The sequence below is a fragment of the Podarcis melisellensis genome (assembly GCF_964234715.1).
Source record: "Podarcis melisellensis genome assembly, chromosome: 9".
Lineage (NCBI taxonomy): Eukaryota > Metazoa > Chordata > Lepidosauria > Squamata > Lacertidae > Podarcis > Podarcis melisellensis.
The window spans coordinates 26,237,416-26,258,062 of record NC_138541.1 but is presented as its reverse complement, the minus strand read 5'-3'; the positions used below and the strand labels follow the sequence as shown (position 1 = coordinate 26,258,062).

Below are 20,647 nucleotides of genomic sequence, written 5' to 3'. Positions count from 1 at the left end.
TATCCAAAACAACATCAGTAGGGTGCATGGCTGAGGAGGACCCCAAGGCCTAGGCAGATAGCCTTGGAGGGCAAGACTTGGTCCCTGAGCCTAAGGCTCCTCAGCCCTAACTTAAGTGTATGAAGTCCTCTCAGGGCATGGACCTCACAATTGTACAGTGGTACCTCAGGTTACATATGCTTCAGGTTACATACGCTTCAGGTTACAGACTCCACTAACCCAGAAATAGTGCTTCAGGTTACAAACTTTGCTTCAGGATAAGAACAGAAATTGTGCTCCAGAGGCGTGGCAGCAGCAGGAGGCCCCATTAGCTAAAGTGGTGCTTCAGGTTAAGAACGAATTAAGTACTTAACCCGAGGTACCACTGTACCTTATAATTTATGAAATCAGGAATTGGGTATTTGGGTTCTTTACTTCCCAAAAGTGCATGCAGAATTCTGTACTGCTAACTCTAACTCATGTTAAGTACCCATGATGGAAACATGTAGAGAATAAGTCCACTTTTTCCTCATCAGATACTGAAGTAACGTCATTCATAGTGCTTTTGTTCCCTCCTCTTATGGACAAATCAAATACTTAATGTAAGACAATGAAAGGGATTGCATGTGTTTCATTATTCTTCTGTTCTGCAGATAGTGGTTAAGAGCAGTAGTCTCGTAATCTGGGGAACCGGGTTCACGTCTCCGCTCCTCCACATGCAGCTGCTGGGTGACCTTGGGCCATTCACACTTCTCTGAAGTCTCTCAGCCCCACTCACCTCACAGAGTGTTTGTTGTGGGGGAGGAAGGGAAAGGAGAATGTTAGCTGCTTTGAGACTCCTTAAAGGGAGTGAAAGGCGGGATATCAAATCCAAACTCTTCTTCTTCATCATCATCAATGTTTCCCAATCTGTGGGTCACAAAGTCTGTACAACAGGATCATGGGTTTTATAGGTATCCAAGATACATATTTGGAAGTGGGATTTCCCCAAAATTACTCCGTTACTGCGTTTCCTGAACTTGCCGATACAGGAATATCTGTGCTGCTCCCGTTCGGTAGTGTGTATCGTTGCAAGGTAGTTTTTTCAGCAATAACTGCCATTTAGACAAAATATAGTAGGCTATATATCAATAATGATCTGGGACCATCAAACCCCAACTCACTGGCAAAATGCAAGCCCAGCCACCTCACCAATACTTGTCGAAATAGACATAGTTCTATTTTGGTGTACAGAAAACAAAAAGTAGATTTCTCCTTGTGAAAGTGGCCGGGAACATGAGAGGAAAAACAGTCTTGAGTCAAGCGGTTCTGTCTTCACTTAGCCCCTAGACTGTATCAGTGTTTTATTCTAGGTTTTTTATACCTCATAAAATGTGTGCAAACCAAGCCTTGAATAGAAAAGCCCATGGGTTCCACCATTTCTGAAGCCTTGGGAGTCTCTTCCTCAATGTACATGTGCTAAATATGTCTTCAAAGCATATCAGCTTTAAAAACCTGTACCCACATCCTAAAAATCCACTTGTCAGTAATTTTCCAAACATAGCTTTCCATCTTACCATATAGAAACACCATTTATCATGTGAAAACTGAGGACACGTTGTCTTGTTATATAATCCTTCCAGTGCTAAAAGTTGTTTACCTTGAAATGGGAGGGGGGGAGCCCTTCAAACCACAAATGTATCAATACAATGGCATCACTATGCCAATATGTCCAAGTACTGGAGTTCCCTTCAGCTATTTTAAATGCACACATTGGCAGATCAAGCTACATATGATGCTAAACATATCACTTGAAGCTGCATGTATTTTATTTTTGAATAAATGCACCAACTCGTCTCTTCACACCCTGTGGGGACCAAAAATTTACATACACACATTCTGTGCATTTTCTGTTTTAACAAATGAGGTGCTGGTACTCACATCTTCATATAAGCGCCACAGGCACAACCCCCTCCCCCTCAAAGTGATGGAACTCTGTACCAGTGAGTAGCATTACCAAAAAGTACTAATGTGCATGTGTAAATGCATAAATACACTCCCCGCCCACACACTATACTACCAATTGACATTCATATAAAGTTTAGCCTTCTGTCATGAAGTTGACCAAAAAAATCTATTCTTCAGGGTGGGGATAGAAAGATCAGTCTATTTTTGCTTTGTTTTGATTTCACAGGCCTCAGAATTCTGTTTCATCCCATTCCTACATCAATCTGACTTTTAAAACAAGGCATGAAAATTCACATTAAGTACATAATTAATCACTTGCTTTGAACACATTCCTTCGTTCTCAGAACACGCAGTTCTAAATGAACTTTAACTTGAAAGACACAATTTGATACATTTGAGCTAAACAGCAATGTCAATGTGGAATTGTGTGTTTTAAACTATTTGTTTGTTTGTGCGTGTTTTAAAATGTTGTGTGTTCTTCTGGAGCCAATACAAAAACAGCTTAGTTAAATGCGTGTCATAATTTCTGTTTATTCAGTTATTTTAAGCACCTCTCCGAGTACTCAGGTAACACGGGTTTTAATTCACTGAATAGCAGAAAAATTAAGTCCATCTTCACTATTCAAACTGAGCAACGCTAATTTTACACTATCACCCAACAATGCTGGCAAGATGCAATCTTGATTTATAAAAATCATATGAAAGACAATGGCTCAAATGAATTTGCTGTTCCTGAACTGCTCCCATTGAGGTTTCTGAAGGATCATCTTTCCCTGAAGGGAAATGAGGAGAAAAAGAAACAGCTGGGTGAAATGCCAACATCCAGCTTTCATTGTTTTATTCCCTTTGTAAACTACCCTGAAGATTTTAACAATCAGGTGGTGTATAATTTTTATGAAATAAAATAATAGATAATAAACAAACTCAGGAAAATTACATGGCAAGTTAACTTTCTTAACTATACAGTGGTACCTCTGGTTACATACGCTTCAGGTTACAGACTCCGCTAACCCAGAAATAGTATCTCGGGTTAAGAACTTTGCTTCAGGATGAGAACAGAAATTGCGCAATGGCGGCGCGGCAACAGCAGGAGGCCCCATTAGCTAAAGTGGTACCTCAGGTTAAGAACAGTTTCAGGTTAAGAATGGACCTCAAGAATGAATTAAGTTCTTAACCCGAGGGACCACTGTACTAAGAAATTAATCATTTGGGAACAGCAGCCTCATGAGAGTCTCTCCCAACCAATTTATTGTGAAGGTATAATACTAAGGACTACAAGATCATCAAAACTTTGGGGGCAAACAGGACTCAATAGCAACCACTTTGAGGTTATGTGAAAATATTTGTTGCAAATCAGTTGTGACAACTGGTTGCCAAAAGCACAAGTTGCTGCTGTGCACGTGACAAGCTGGGTGAATTTTCTCACACAGATCATGATGTGCCTTTTGGGGATCTTCACGGTAGCCAATTCACATGAACAGTGTTCCTCATAGACACATTTAATAAACACAAGGTGGTTTTTGTCGAATTAGCTCTTCCTAAATAGTTACACTAATCAACCCTAGCTTCCATTACTCCCAGTAGGGATTTACTTCTACAAACATATCTCGAATGGTCTGGTCTACAAACATATCTAGAATAAAAAGTGTCAGGTATGTTAGGGAGCATACAAACTAGGTACAAGATAGAGATACCTGGAAGATTTTCTGGAAATTAGCTATTCCTCAATCTAAATAACTTCAATATTAGTACCACGCTGATTCTTTTCTTGCTTTATTTTTCACACAGTGAGCAATGTCCAAGAATTTCCGTATGATGAAAAACTGCACTGTACTAGAACACAATGTTGCAGGCTTAAGTGAGCCCATTTTATTAAACTGACAGTGGACCAAAGGCATGAAGAAATAGGAGTATTTGTTCTTTTCAGTTGTGTTATGTAATGTGTGACTGAGTGTAAATACAGAACATACGCACACAAGAATATAAAACCTAACAGATATTAGCCACGCACACAAAGGGTATAGCTGTTAAGTATACACATAAACAGACAAGTGTGTTTGAATAAAGATGTGCTTCCAACCATTTGTTTCTATATTAAATCCATGTTTATTGCTTAAGTTGTATCACAGTGGAGATTAAATTATTCTTAATCATCCGGTCAGTGCTTGTGTACCATCAATAAGAAAAACATTAAAACCAACTCATTCATACACTCTAGGTCCTGTCACTTTCCCAACACTCATTGCCTCTTTGTGTTCCTTTAAGTTGCCACATATTGATAGGATTGTAAAAAGATAAAGCTAACAGACTTATTGATAATACCATTTTTTCTTCAAGTATTTGGAAAGGCAGTACAACTGTCCTGTACTGAATATTAGAAGCACATTTGCAATGCTACTTTATTGCTACAAGATAGAGGCTCCTGATGGGATGATAATGGAATGCCATGTCACTGTGTATGAAGATGATTTTTAGCATTCTGTTTTGTTCAGAACTCTTCCCATGTTAGTGAACAACACTCAGTAGAGACTTCCCGCCCCCAGCCCCCTGCTGTTAAGACATGGGATTTCAAACTGCAAATAAATACAGCGGACACTCACAACATGTGCAGTGCAAATTCCAAGTAAACAGAATGACATGGAAATTAATAAACTCATAGTTGCCAACACTGGTTCAATAGGACCGTCCTGATATTTGCTCAACGCCCTATGTTCCCATTCTCTGTTTAAAGCCAGAAAAGTCTGGTATCGGCTACAGTGATTGAAAGTGTTGTGCAGAAGGGCAGCTATGGGCGTGGGCAGAGACAAACATTCCAACTAGGTTTCCTAGGTTCAATGTCATGCATGATATCAAACCTCTACGAAGACAGCAGTAACTGACAAAAAGGATAGCCTCCAATTTATTCAGAGAATTGATGTTGGCAACTATGTAACATGGATTGTGTGGCCCAGACCAGCAGAAGGAACACAGATAGAACTATTGACAGTGAACCTCAGAACCACCATGGCTCTGGGGTAGCGAGTGGGGAACTTAATTGCAATAATATAAAAGCAAAGACATTCAACTTTGTAACAAATCCCAAAGGTGGTTTGATTCTGCATTGCTCAAGGGACATGGCAAGACCTTTTCCAAAGAGCCTGGGGCAGATTTTCTTTCCCCTCTGCTTCATTTGTTTTTCTAAATCTATCTAATCTATCCACACAGCCCTTGTAATTATCAAAATAAAACAACACCCTTACAATGGCATAAATTAATGGATATGTGGAAAGTGAAGAAGGAAGATAAAATATACATAAATATAAAATTACAGCTTACGGTACTCTTGTGCAATTTCCTTTTCTCTAAAGAAATGGAAGAGAAAGGAAGAGTTAAGAAGTATATCAAAATTAGTGTTTTGTTATCATATTCTTCAGCGCCGTTTAAGAATATGATTTATATGGCTGCATTATGATTCTGCAGTTTGTTCACTGCTATATACCAAACACCAGGAAAGATGACTTTAACATCATTGCCAGATAACATAGTGAAACTTCAAGGAATCAAAACAAAGTTCTCTCTGGAAAAATGTGAATGAATATATGAAAAAAAAGGAAGAATAGTTGCCAAGTAACAGTGAACCTTTCCTTATCTGGGACGCACACATGTAGATTCACAAATGGAGAAGTCATAAATATACTTATTGAATTACTTCAGAGAATTAAGGCTTCTAAAAAAACTTCAGTGCCAGAATAACCTTTTTGCATCAGTATTAAGAATAAAATACATTTTGCATTTTAGGTTGTGCTTCATTTTTCTAAAGATTTTCCTTAGTTCTGCAAAATTTAATCGCATAAGATTACATACTGTAGGGGAGCGTTAGAACTGTTTATTGTTTTGCTTTAAGTAGGTGTTAGACTAAGTTACAGCTATAAAATTCAATTATAGAACTGATTCGCTGCTAATGTACATTGGGTAGTTGGCTCATTTCACCTTTTTTTCATGTTTAATGTGGCCATTTCTTCTATACTTGCCATTTGGTATCCCATTTTGGTAATGTCCATTAATGGTAGTATGTTCATCAGTGGACCAAAGATGTTTGCTTTGCTTGCGGATAAATTTTGCTATCCTGACCAAAACGTAGCAGAGTAAGGCAGTACCAAGCAGTACAATAACGGCAATATCCAATAAGAAATACTGATATAAAGAGACTGTGAAAACAGCAGCGCGTAGATGCTGTGCTCCATTATGACGAAGGATGTAATTAATCCAGTAGACTGTTCGATCAACAGGATGACCTGGTTGGTCTTTATGAATTTCAGACAGCTTCTGGGCCCTTTGTCTGTAGCTGTGAAGTGGAAAAACAGAACTAATTCAGCATTTTGTATCTATGCAATTCCCCCAATAAATTGCTTCATCACCTCTGAATGTAATTTTCTGGAGGTGAATCTATGAAATCTATTTATTATATTGTTACATTTCTGTTTTGCCCTTCCTTCAGAGGAGCCCAGGGCATTATAATATAAAATAAAATAAAATACATCTGATATTATACAACACAATCATAAATATCTATAAAATATAAACCATTAAAACTCAGTGGACAGTTGCACATGGCTACTATAACTACTTTATAGACTTGTTTTTCCACATTAGTGGAAGCTTAGCAAAGGAATCTTACCTGGGATCATTAATAACTTTCACTAGTGCTTTATATAATTCATCCTCCGTAATAGTCTTCCAGTTTAGTAATATTCCCATGCCTTTGGCCTGCACTCGGGTCATAGTGTCATAATGATCTCCAAAAAGAGGAATTCCCACCACAGGCACACCGTGGTACATGGTTTCAAAAATGCTGTTCAGACCACCATGACTCAGGAAGGCCTTAATCTTAGAGTGACCTAAAGCAAGAGGCAAGGTGTAGGGAAGAAAACGTTTCATGTTAGCATTAACTTATCATAAAATACTCTATCTATGTACTTAATAAATAGGCATTTGCATAAACTTAGAATGGGAATAAGAGGACTTCCCCATTTCCCTTGGAAAAGTGCTTTTTCATTGCAGGTGACATGTGCATGTGGCAGTGTTGTTGCCATGGCTGAAGAACACAGAAACAAGCTATTGCTTGCCAAGCCACTTTTCGAACTACACATGAGATCTAAATTCTGTCTTCATGCTTCAAAGTGTGGGCAATAAAAACATCAATGGCTTTACTTTTTAAACAGTGGTCAGAACAGATGCTAAGTAGGTGTGTATACTGCCAAGAGAGGCAATCTCTCTTAAATGCTACATTATTAGCGATAATATAGCTGATGTACCACTAAACACATTAGTATAACTTTGGTAGTGCAAAGAAAAGAGCCAATGTGGTGTAGTGGTTAGTGTGTTGGACTAAGACCTGGGAGACCAGGGTTCAAATCCACACTCAACTCATGAAACCCACTGGGCGACCCTGGGGCAGTCACTACCTCACAAGGCTGTTATTGTTAGGATAAACTGGGGAGGTGGAGAAGCACGTATACCACCTTGATCTCCCTGGAGGAAATGGTGGTATACTGACATAATAAATAATAAACAAATAAAACCATATTCACAACCAAAAGTAATACAAAAAGTGGACAGATCTTTCCAAAACACTATTTGAGTTATCAGAACCCTGGTTTTTAATAATAAATACGAAATCTAGAAATCCAATGTATTATACAAATAAGATATAATGGGGTTTTAGTGTTTAAGAGCAGAGAGAGCTAAACATCAATTCCAATTCTACTTACCCAGTAAGTCATTCTGTGGTAACCATTCTATGAGTTTTGTATTGTTACCCAAGTTCCTAGGTTTCTTCCCCGAATACCTAACACAGAGAGAAGAAACCAGTTTTAAAATGGATTCTAAGGAAGATCTATAGAACAATTTGCTAGCTCCTTTTCTACTGTGCAAGTGACTTGCAAATCAAAGGATTTAAAATCCAGTATGCAATTCATTAAAAATAGAAAACATAGCTTATGTGTTAGGACAAGGGTAGGCAATTTCTGGACCTCGGGCCAAAATACACCTGCCAGGGCTACCCAAGAGGCTGTTTTGGCCAAGTGAAACACACCTGTCCTATACCTGGCATCATATATGTTGCAGCCTTCTCAGCATGTTAACACCTATGCTCTGCACTGCTTGCTGATGTACTTCAAGGGCTGAGTTCAAGGTGTTACCATTAGTATACAATGCCCTTAACAACTTGACACCAGTTTACCCATGAGATCCCCTTTCCCCATATGTACCCAATCAACTGCTTCAATTGGAGGAACAGGCATTTTATAGTTGCCACATAATACTTGCACCACATCTGTAAGAAGACAATCATTTAGTGTGGCAGCACCAAAACTTTGGAACTCCCTGCCTACTGGTATTAGGCAGGTGCCTTCACTGTATTCTTTTTGGTGCCTGAAGATATTCTTATTTAGACAAGCCTATGCAGATGTTTAGGGACGCGGGTGGCGCTTTGGGTTAAACCACAGAGCCTAGGACTTGCTGATCAGAAGGTCGGCGGTTTGAATCCCCGCAATGGGGTGAGCTCCCATTGCTCGGTCCCTGCTCCTGCCCACCTAGCAGCTGGAAAGCACGTCAAAGTGCAAGTAGATAAATAGGTACTGCTCCGGCGGGAAGGTAAACGGCGTTTCCGTGCGCTGTTCTGGTTTGCCAGAAGCGGCTTAGTCATGCTGGCCACATGACCCGGAAGCTGTATGCCGGCTCCTTTGGCCAATAAAGCGAGATGAGCGCCGCAACCCCAGAGTCGGTCACGACTGGACCTAATGGTCAGGGGTCCCTTTACCTTTTATGCGGATGTTTAGAAAGTTTGTATGAGTTTTAATTTGTTTTGCTCTCTTCCATTGTGGTTTTTAACTTTCTGTAATTTTGTAAATTTTCTAGTGATAATTTTACTGTTTTATCTTTTTTTGTAAACCGCTTTGAGTGGTACATAAATCTTATGAAATAAATAAAATAAATACATGTTATGAAGTGTGCGGCAGCTAAAGTTGTGACTGGACCAAAAACTGGGAGTTGCAGGCACTGCCAATCAGCTGGTTGATGGTGCCCACAAAGACCTTGTGGCTCTTTGGAAGCCCTGAAGATCCACTGACTGGCGGTTTGCAGATAGCTGTGCATGGCGCTTTGAAGCATCAGATCATTGTCAGAGTTTCAAAGGGGCTCACTGCAAGCACCACAAACATCTAATTGGCAGGACTGGGGCAGGCCACTTGTTTAACATGGCCCATGGGAGGGTGGAGTTCTCTGCCCCTGGGTTAGGACAAGGGCAGAAAATCAGGTGCATCAAATGAGGTACACTGGTGATGGATTTTAAAAGTTTCACAAATAGGCTAAAAGCCAAATATATCAGGTCAGTTTTCAGTTCAAGGAAGCTCATGCAATGTAACACACTGATGATACATCAAGACTGTTAAAATCCAAAATTAAACAACTATGTAATATTTGCAATACAGTTTTAGACAACCCCCCTTGATTTGGACCTTAAGAGTTATTTTCTTGGCCTACACTTCTTTCCCACCTGTTGTGAAGTGCAACTTAAAAGTTCTGTGGGCAGGTAGTACAGAAAGGTGGGTGAATGCGCCTGGAATAGACGGTGCCACTCCTTTGTATTTTTTGCTGCCTGTGTTGCACTCTCCTAGACAAGACTTGGGCTGCATAAACACCATCCATTCAAAGCACATCCCCACCCCACAAAAAAAGCAGGCAGGTGCAATTTACCCTTCACAGAACCACAAATCCTATAACCCTAAACAAATTATGATTCCCAGAATTTTTTGAATGAGAGATGTGCTTTCAATATGCTTTAAATGCATGGTGTTTATGTAGCCTGGACTTGGTCCTGGATATCCATAAATGTTTTAAACCTATTGACAAAGCTATTGTGCTAGGATACATACCTCCAAATGACTCGTTGAGGAAGTCTTGCCAGAGCATGGGCCAATTTATGTGCTATATCTTCTGACAAGTATTTGACTCCTGCTCCAAATGAAACAAGGACAAAGCCTTTTTCATTAGCACCATCCACCCATGTTTGGAGATCCTGAGAAAATAAAGAGCTTGCTGTCATGGCTAGCAAACACCATGCCACAAAGGGAAATGCACCCTTATCATCAAACAGTGTCAAAACAAATCCATATGATAATTGCAGTTTTGTTGAAGATTCACTATTTTGTTAATTAAAAACAAAAACTGTGAGTACAATCCAGAAAGCACAAGTGCAACAAGTGCAGAATTGAAACCCAGCCCATGGAATTACTAGATACTCAAAGGGAAATAGATTTCCATCACCCCCTACAGGGCATCCGATATTTAGGGAGTCAAGGATGGGATAAAAGGAGGAAGTAATCAAGTAGCCTGAGCATGTCACTAGTTAAGTCCTTCCTCCTCATCCCATAAGTCAGGAGGATCCTGCACAATCAAAACCATGAGCAAACTAGACTTTTTTTGAGGCTCTCCTATTGCTGCCCATAGCTTGAGGCATCTCATGACTAAGGTGGAGATGGAACCACAAACTGGCATACACACTGGACACCTGAGCATCCTCCCGGGGCTGATCAGTTGCACCAAGGATTCATACACTAACGTGGTATGCAGGGTAATATATAGATTGTGCCTAAAGCACTTAATGCAAAAGCCATATGTCTTAATCTATCTTTTAATAATCAAATGAGTCTTACAGTTCCGAAAGTCATTTCTAACATGCAAATACCACTATGACTTTCAGGAATGGATTCAACTGCTGAATCACAGTTTATTGTCTGTAACTGTAAAAATGACCTGTTTCACAAGGAGAGTGTAAATTGAGCCAAGAATGTCTCAGCTGTGTGGCTGTGGTCAAATGGTGATTCAATCACCAAGCAATTCAGGATCAACCCCTTTTCTTCCTCACCTTTCCCCCAGCTGAAAGAGGAAGCAGCACTTTTTTACAGGGAAAGCAGGCAGGTTGGCAGTTTGCAAAGATGGGGGCCAAGAGACACATGCTTGGCCATAGGAGCCAACTCCTATGGGAGGGGTCTTCAGCCCCCCCTAAAATATTTGAGGTAGGTGCCCCACCCAAATTTATGGGCATTGCCATTCAAATTGTGTGCGTGCACTGCATCATGGTGATCTATTATATGGGGCAGGGCTTACGTGTGCCCCTCTAATATTTTATTCAAATTGGCACCCCTGTGCCTGGCTGAAGAAGTCTTGAGGGAGATGCAGTCATAGCAGGGACTGCTACTCTTGGCCATATGTATGATTGCAACCTCTAAGTCTTGCAGTGTTGGCCATCTTGTGGATTGATGTAGCAGGACAGTGAAAAACATGAGCTATGACCCAGAAGGCCTTAGCCGTTAAGTTAATTGGAAGCACTAGCCAAGCGACTCTTTCTTAGCTTTTCATCTACAGCCTGAACTTTGGAGGTAATGCAAAATTAACATAGATTGTTCATGAAGACTTTTAAATTTCCAGCACTCTGAGCAGAGTTTTTTTAAATAGTACAAATATAATCCAGAATATTACAATCACTAGAATAATACAAGGCCCACACATTTTTACATGTAATTGGAAAACCCCAAGACGTGAACTTTGCCTCTCATATTCCAGCACAAAGTCAGCCAAATCAGTCATGGGAGATCTGATGCAACAATACTGTACATACTTGAAACTTTGGGGTAATGCCAGTAGAATAAGTGATTAATTATATCCTTGCAGAACGTAAACTTTATTTACTTTATTCAGTAGCAAAGATTAGCGCATCACACAAGGAAAGACATTTTGAGGTAAATCAGTAACCAAGAATAAAAGAACGCTAAAAGAACCCAAATATCTGAAAGTTACAGAATGTTTTTCACTTCCTGACTGACACTTCATCTGAGGCAGATTGGGGGTTTTTTGGTCCTAGAAATTTTCACAAGCCCTTAGTGAAGTCAACATATTTTCTAATTTAAGGATAGGAATCTTTGAGGTTTCCATATTCCTACACCTCCTGCAACATCCCCATCTCCCTTGAATTGACTAGTGTCCTCATCTAACCCTTCCATGTGCACCTTTTATTATTTTCCTACCAACTCCAAATTGTATACACACACACCTGCAGCACTGCTATTCTTCCTTTGTCATATTATCAACCCCTTCTTGCTTGTTTCCTGCAGTATTCAAAAACAGTACTCTCTCCCCTTTCCTCAAGAAACTGTTGTTTTGCCTATCCTTCAATTACTAGAGCATGTTGCATTAACTTCTTCTTCAGACTACTTGAATCTTGACTGTCTCCAGTCTGGCTTCCACCCTCTGCAGGTCACTGAAATCACCCTCATTAAAATCACTTACACATCAGAATGCCTCTGTCTCATCCATCTTCAATTCACTGCTGCCTTCCATACACTTGATTTCTTTAGCCATGACTTTATCATAAGCTGATTCCACCCCAACCTTATTCCTTCAGTATTTCCACAGAGGAAGTGCTTCCTCTCTCCACTGGAGAGCCATATGTTCTTGGCCATTCTCTCTTCATACACTGTCTCTGTGAGACCTTATCAAATCCCATCCCATTACAATGACAATATCCAGTTTCACATCTCTCTACCTGATACTTTTACCCCTTCATCCACTCCTGTATCCCCACCTGATATTTCTCCTAGAATGCTTTAATGTATTAGCATAGCCAACTCTGAATTTCTGGTTTTTCCACCCAAGCCCTTCTCTCATTGTACTTTCTACAGTGGTACCTCGCAAGACGAATGCCTTGCAAGACAAAAAAATGTGCAAGACGAAAGGGTTTTTCGTTTTTTGGTTGCTTCGCAAGACGATTTTCCCTATGGGCTTGCTTCGCAAGACGAAACGTCTTGCGAGTTTGTTTCCGTTTTCTTAAAACCGTTAATACCAGGGTGCATCCGTGCTTCGCAAGACGAAAAATCCGCAAGACGAAGAAACTCGCAGAACGAATTAATTTCGTCTTGTGAGGCACCACTGTACTTATTAGTCGACAATATATCCTGTCACCCTGCTGTATAGACACAAACCTTTTATCTGTCTCTTTTCTCCCCTATATTTTGCTGTGAAGTCACAATGCTTCTGTGTTTACAGCATGGCAAAAATTTGACCCTTCCTCTCTATACCCTTGGTGAAAACTCCAGTTCATATTACAGTCAGCTCTTGAACTAAATTCTACAATATGCTGAAAGTCCTCCACAGCCTTACATCCTCCTCTCCTCATTCTGATTTCCCTGTACATGTCTTCAAATGACATTTGCTTCTCCTTTTCCACCAACTTGCCACTCCTTACCACTCTCCTGTGTCAAATTATAGGGCAGGAACCGCCCTCCTGCACTCTGCAAGTCACCTTACACAGCAGAAGCACTATATAAAAAACTCCAATTGTAAAATCACAGGTGAGGTCCATCTAAAATGTATTGTATTTATGTAAGTGAAGCCTTGTAACCAACGGGATATGTATGACGACAGCTAGAAGGCAGAACTGACTGGCACGTGCTCATCTTTCTCTAACAGTAGTACAAGGCTAGATATTCTGAATGCCTATAGCATGTACTCATGATGCAGGACAGCACCACGGAAAGCTTCAAGTGGGCAACTTGCTCCTGTGAAGACTGGAGGTGAACTGTGGCCTTACAAGTTCCTCCACCCAATCAATCCATCCCAAACCCCACCTCCCTGTGAGGGAAATTTTGTAGGTTGGTGGCTGGGCCCAGGGACTGCTCCTAATGGGGACTCAATTTCATATACTGATGGAACTTCTCAGTCAAATCTTTGGCTGCAGGCCTTTGATCTTTATTTTAGTCTTCACTTCAGAAAGCCCAGGGCAGTATGAAGGCAACTTATATTCCTTTTCATGCCTTATTATTATTAGTATTATTATTACCAATTTATTGAGTTTATATAACACCCTATACCCGGAGGTCTCAGAAAAGATCACAACATATATAATCAGAATAAAAACAACAACCCAATAACCCCCCCCCCAAAAAAGAGCCGCATTTTTAAAGGGTATAGGATGTCAAACAGACCAACCAAAGGCCTAGTTATTGGCACTTTTACATCTATATTACCTACCTGACATTTTTGTTTCAACCGTGCCCATCAGAACTGGTCTCATAAATCTGAACTGGATTTGAAAGGGTACCACAAAGAAGGGAAAGAAGGGAAATGTGGATGTTGCCCTGGTCAAAAGTTCCATCAAAGTCATTTGAATTAAAATCCAGAATATTGTTCTAAGGTAAAAATCATATCAAACTATATTTTATCCCTATCAGCAATGGAACCGAGTTAAGTTGATTAGTGAACATGCCTCCTAACACTGATAACATTTCACTAACGAAACAGAAACATGGGCTATTAAGTTAGTACCATTCTGCATACACAGATCTTTCTTCAGGGCAGGTTCTAATCTGGAAATGAGTATTAGCTATATTTTAAACCTAAACTTCAGCTACATTTCCAAAAAATCAGGTTCCATTTAGGAAACTGTTGCAAGGACAAAATATTATGTCAAATCACATGAATTCATATTCTTATGGAAGGTCATACACTTTAGGAGAGGGTATCAAGCGTGTGAATTAGCACTACTAAAGTGCTCCCTGCAGTTTTGCTTTAACCATTTTAGTATTTATATAAAAAATACAAGATATCAGACAGATATGGTATTGTATTTACAGTACTGTGTGATCTTTGTTCTCTTTGGTTTTTCTAGCTAGCTATTCTGCACAGCTGCGACTATAGTGTGAGGTCCCAGCTGGCAGTAACCAGTGGTGCCTAATACTGAGCTTTGTTTCAGATAAACAAAGCACATAAATACAAACATAACTTGGTTTCAGTGTCTGCAGCTCTCTCCCTGTTCAGCTGTTGGAATCAAATATGCAGAAGCATCAGCGCCTATTTGCACAAGACTTTTGTGAGCAATCATCAATTCACAAAAATATATCTTGATGATGTTACTGTACAAGCCATGAATACATAATTTATAAAATAATTATTTAGAAAAAAACTGAAAGATGAGCTACCTTATTAGTAGGTAAAATTATGTTTATTGAAGTTTTGTTACAAATACTATATAAAAGGCTACATTTAAAAAGCTTTTACCCCATCATAAATGCTTTCTGGAAAATCAGTGGAGGATATTCTAGGAGAATGCATTTGCTTAAAAATAATAATTTTTAGATGCAATGTTTCAAATAAATCTATAAAAATAATTCTTAAATCAGTCTGAGAATATATACTAGGTCTAGCCAATGTCTGTAACATTTGTATGAGCAATGGAGTTTCAAAGCACCTCAACATGATGGTACATGTTGCTGCTACAACTTTTATGTAAGAAGGATGTGCTCTCAAAATTAGGGTCTAACAAATAGTCTACTTCTTCTTACATTACAAATCTTAGAAACATGTGCGTGTCCATTTCCAAATAGGAAACCCACGATCAGGAAAGCATATAAGAAACAGAAACAGAAAATATAAAAATAATAATCCTGGCACTGTCTGAAGTGACAACCTCACAGTTCTTAATACCGCACCAATAAGAAGCTAATTTTTCAAGGCAATCTAACTTTGGAAATCATTCAACTATTCTGCATTTTATTGTTTTGTCTTTTTGAAAACCACATTGAGGGTTTTTTTAGAATAAATTAATAAATCAGCAGCCCCGCAACCCTTTCCTTTTAAAGCTACTCTTGTCAAGAAGCATGTCAGAGATAAACTAAAGGTAAAAAGGGGAATCAGATCACTTCTTCCATTCCCTCTGGCAAACTGCTCAAGTGATAGGATGGAAGGGCGCAGTGGCTTCAACAGCATGCTAGCAGTACACCAGAAAAAATGGGGGGGGGGGAGTCCCTTACCTCTCTCCTTAATACAAAATATCATTCATTACATTCCGGCTAATCATCACTGGTGCTCCTTTCTAGCCACCCCATTAAATGCAATTTAAATAGAAAGATGGGAATGGGTTTGGGAAATCACTGGGTGAGTAAACTAGGAATCTCTTAATCTCATAGAAAATAATTTTGGAGTTCATAAACCTCACCTCCCTTTTAAGATGAGCCTCAGAGAGCTTGTAAAATCCTGTGTTAGGCGTCCAAGCCTGGAGAACTTTATCAGCACCTCTATGAAAAGTTTCCCCACATTTTGCTTTAATCCAAATATCTAGCCTCCTTCAGCCATAGCCCTAGCATCAATATGGAGTATAACCAATTTTAAGAAACACCTCCTTGAACTAGGTCTGACACTGTCAAAAATGCAATCTAGAATTAACTTTGGGGGGGGGAGAGAAAGTACTTTTTAAAAAGTGTGTATGAGTGACTTTCCACATTGCTAGTTATAGTTGACAATGGAAGCAATGCACAAAAATGCAACTCTGAATTGAGATACAGAATTTATCTGAAAATGGCTGCTTCAATGTCTTCCAATTACTGATGTCCTCTACTCATATTTAGAGCACTCGTGCACATACTGTGCCTGCCAGAAGCAACAGCAAGTGCCGCTCCAATTTGCAGTGCTGTCAAAGGAGAAGTGAGCTAACCCCCCGCCTTCCTTGCTCCCTTCACTTGCCAAATGGCGAGAATGCCCAATTTCTGGGTCAGCCTCTAACTGTGAGACCACCATTGCTGGAGAAAGCAAGGAGAGAGGTGTAGGACAGCACAGCCTCCTCCCTGCTAACCTCTGCACAGTGTGTCCCAAATTTACTACAGTGGTACCTTGGGTTAGACACTTCAGGTTACAGACGCTTCGGGTTACAGACTCCGCTAACCCAGAAATAGTACCTCAGGTTAAGAACTTTGCTTGAGGATGAGAACAGAAATTGTGCGGTGGCAGCACAGCGGCAGCGGGAGGCCCCATTAGCTAAAGTGGTGCTTCAGGTTAAGAACAGTTTCAGGTTAAGAATGGACCTCCGGAACGAATTAAGTTCTTAACCCGAGGACCACTGTATAGCTGTTACAAGTATAACCATCAGCGGAAAAAGAAACCTGACTGCCCAAATTCTAAACACCAGCAGCTAGGGAAATTAGATCAAGGATTAATTCACAAACACCTGAAAACCAATTCACAATAGTTTGGGCAATATTTCCAAATTTCATATCATCGCTTTAAATTTGCATGAATTGAGCCAAACACAGATCAGTGGCTCTTCATGCGGTAAAACTAATTCCAAAACTACTCAAAATTGTATTGTTCACTGATAATAGAAATCCCTACTTGAATCCCCAACATTCATTTTTCTACATGCAAATAGCTTCATATTTGGGGGAGCATTCTGTCGCATTCTCTACCTAAAACTGGCAGTTCTTAGCTCAAAAGAAGCATCACTACCAATATGAAATATGCATTTCATTCAAAGCAGTGATACAATAGTAAGAGCTCCTCCCCTTAGAAATGTAGGAGATTAGTTTAAAGTCAGGGAGGAATGAACTACAGGTTCTTAAATTATTGTTCATGATACAACAATAACAATTAAAATTACATTTTAATTGTAATTAAACATTACAACTTATTCTCCCTGAGCTGCAATGGGGTGGGCAGAATGGCTGTAGATCAGTGGCAGAGCACACATGCTTTCCTTGCAAAAGATCTCAGGTTCAATCCACAGCATCTCCAAGTAGGAAAGGCCCCATTTGGAAAAGCCATTTCCAATCAGGGTACACAATACTGACCAAGAGAAAACTGAGCCTGGCTCAGTAAAAAGACAGTTCTCATTATCCCTATAAACGCTTTCCGTCTATGAACTTCCATCTATGAAATTCTACCAGATAACCTAAATTGACTATCCAACAAGAAACATTTCACATTTCTTAAGCACAGAGAAAGAAGGAATAAAGGAAATTATGACCGGTGTTTGCAAATCGGAAAGGCCAAAAACCTAATATATACTGCATTTTTTTTAGGTTATGAAGAGCTGTTTCCTGCACCCTCACTATGTTATTTAATAATAATAATTAAAAATCCTTCCAGCAGCACCTTAGAGACCAACTAAGTTTGTTATTGGTATCAGCTTCATATCAATAACAAACTTAGTTGGTCTCTAAGGTGCTGCTGGAAAGAATTTCTTTGTTTGTTTGTTTTGACTACGGCAGACCAACATGGCTACCTACCTGTGTAACTATGTTATTTAAGTATAATTCTGTAGAAGAAATTCAGAACAGGCATCTTCCAAACATTTTTACAAGTTTAATTGCACTGATAAACAACATAAATAGGTATCTGAATAGATTTAGCTGCATAAAACTCACGCCTTTATTTATGCAAAAATGTTTGGCAAGGCAGTTTTTACCAAGCTGAAAGCATTATGAAAGGTTACAAAATAATTTAATCTTCTTTGCAAAGTGATAGTGCTCAGTTAATCCACAGAACACCACAAATTTTCACTTTGCTTCCTTTCAAAACTCATTATTGTGGTCACTACTGACACCTTCTCTAAAGTCCAAGTCCTCTGCATTTGCAGAGGTCTCAGGGAATGGAGAGATATTTGCCATTTTGCAGAACATACAAGTAGTGTGTCACTACTGCAACGTCCTATAAATGCACAAACAGGGGGAGAGGGAAAGCACTCTCCTTTCTTACCACGTTTTCTTGAGAGGAAAGAAGTGGTACTTTCTGTTCCTTCCTGAAAACTTTTTCTGGGAGACAGCTGCTAGTACTGTCTTAAAATGACTCTTCTTTCATACAAGGAGAATGAAGAAGGAAGCAAGAGAGAGTCTCTCATGCCTGAGCTGGACTTCGTCCACAGGTGTATACATACTCATATGCACTACCGGCAAGCAATGCTTCAATCCTCAGTTCATGACTTCCAGACTTTGAGAAAGGGCGGAGATTTGTCAGTTTTCAATTTAAACCATTTTCCCTCTTACAGGTCACCAATTCACACGAGTGCAAATGCACATAAAGTTACAGCACAAATGTATGTGTGTGTGTGATTTCATTAGGCTTGCATTCATAACATGCAATTTTTTAAGGAAAAAACCCCACTGAAAATTGATCCCTGTACTTAATTCAGAAGGCAAGACGAACAGAACAACCATCCCGTACAGAACAAATCTGAGCAACTCTACATATTACTTAAACTGAACAAAAATCGCTTTTTATGCATATGCATAAAGATTATTCAACTAAAACGTTTCATACCAAACTATCCTATTAAAAATGAGTGAGTTGATGCTGAGAATAATGCTGAACACACTGATACTCTTTCTATGACCAAGTTCAATGAGGCTTACTCCCATGTACGTAGAGATAGGATTATAGTCTTTTAGCTAAAATTTGGGTGGCTGCATTTTCCTTCATTCTTTATGCCTCTTTTCTACTTTTCCTAATCATAATTTTAACATTCTATTTTGGTGCCTGCTGGAAACATTCTTATTTAGACAAGCCTACCCAGATGCTTAGAAAGTTAGTATGAATTTGTTAGTAACAAATTTGTTCATTTGTTTTAGTCTAATCTGCTGTGGTTTTAACTTTCCGCATATTTCAAATTATGGGTGTAAATTTTTGGGTGATAATTTTATTCTTTTATCTTTTTCATAACCTGCTTTGAGGGGGTTTTCTACAATTAAGGAGGGTATAAATTTTATGAAATAAAAGATAAATAAATAATGAGAATTGTGAGAATTATCTACAAGAGTATTCCTATTTACTCTGGGTTCCACAGATTATAGTAGCACTAAATGTTTAAATCAGGACTCTCAAGAGATAAAGTGTACAATGCATTACATAGTCACAAAACCCAAAACTCTCCCTAAAGAGCAGTATTACCAAAGAACAAAACTTCCCCAAGATAAAATTGGAACAAAATACGCCGTGGGAAACCACTACTAACACCTGAAGAATCAGAGGGCAGAAGACCAGCAGCTGCCATTCAGATGGGATAGAGAAAGGTATAAAGTACACATGAGAAAGAGGACAGGCATATTGGCGGGTGGGGTGGGGGGCACAATAAAGAATCATTCGGAGTGGAGAGAGAAGAGGAGTGTGTACAATGAACAGGACAGGACAGGATAGCCCCTTGAAAATGTTTTTGTAAGCCTGAACCAACTCGAATTAGTTCTCAAACCCTTTTGGGAATTTAAGATGTTGAATTGTTTCGTTCAAAAACCTCAAGTCCATTTGGGAGCATGCAAAACCTTGTGTACAGCTAAAGTAACTGTGGACTGTGGCATTTAAATCACTACTCTGTCATAGACTCACTGTCTACCATATGTAGGCTATCCAAACCCTGCTGCTGCTCTCTGTATGCTCCACAAAGCCTTGGGGATCCATGCCCATCTTTCCCCACTACCCAGCCAATGAGCCATCAGCTGGGCAGCGGAGAAAATATTCGTTCCTTTGCTGCTAATCAGAATGGAAATAGGCATTTTGTGCACTCTGCCTGCCTGTGTGCATGCATTTCTATCTATGCAGTCCCCAATCCACCAGGCTCTGCCATCTGCAGCCTCAGAGACAAGATTGCACATTTCTGCTGTATACCTGGATGTTGGCTGGTTTCCCACTTTAGGAGATTAAGAACTGTCACAAGTATGTCATCTGCTACAATCACAGATAAATTTGGTCCTTGTTTCTTGCCTATTAACCTCCAGACTAACACTGATATGTATCTGAAGAAGTGTGCATGCACATGAAAGCTCATACCAAGAACTAACTTAGTTGGTCTTTAAGGTGCTACTGGAAGGAATTTTTTTATTTTGTTTTGACTATGGCAGACCAACACGGCTACCTATTTGTAATTGAT

The 20,647-nt window shown here is 39.5% G+C and overlaps 1 protein-coding gene across 4 annotated transcripts in view; it reads right to left on the bottom strand.

The window, feature by feature from the left end:
* Positions 1-5,769: 5,769 nt before the first annotated feature.
* The window catches only part of UGT8 (UDP glycosyltransferase 8), a 36,489-nt gene continuing 21,611 nt past the window's right edge, over positions 5,770-20,647 (bottom strand). For all 4 annotated transcript variants that reach the window (XM_081925064.1, XM_081925065.1, XM_081925063.1 and 1 more), the window contains exons 3-6: positions 9,840-9,982; positions 7,677-7,753; positions 6,584-6,803; positions 5,770-6,250 (exon numbers count right to left, since the gene is read on the bottom strand). In XM_081925064.1, coding sequence (XP_081781190.1) covers positions 5,887-6,250; positions 6,584-6,803; positions 7,677-7,753; positions 9,840-9,982 — 804 coding nt within the window. In that variant the 3' untranslated portion in view covers positions 5,770-5,886. The remainder of the gene's footprint in view (positions 6,251-6,583; positions 6,804-7,676; positions 7,754-9,839; positions 9,983-20,647) is intronic.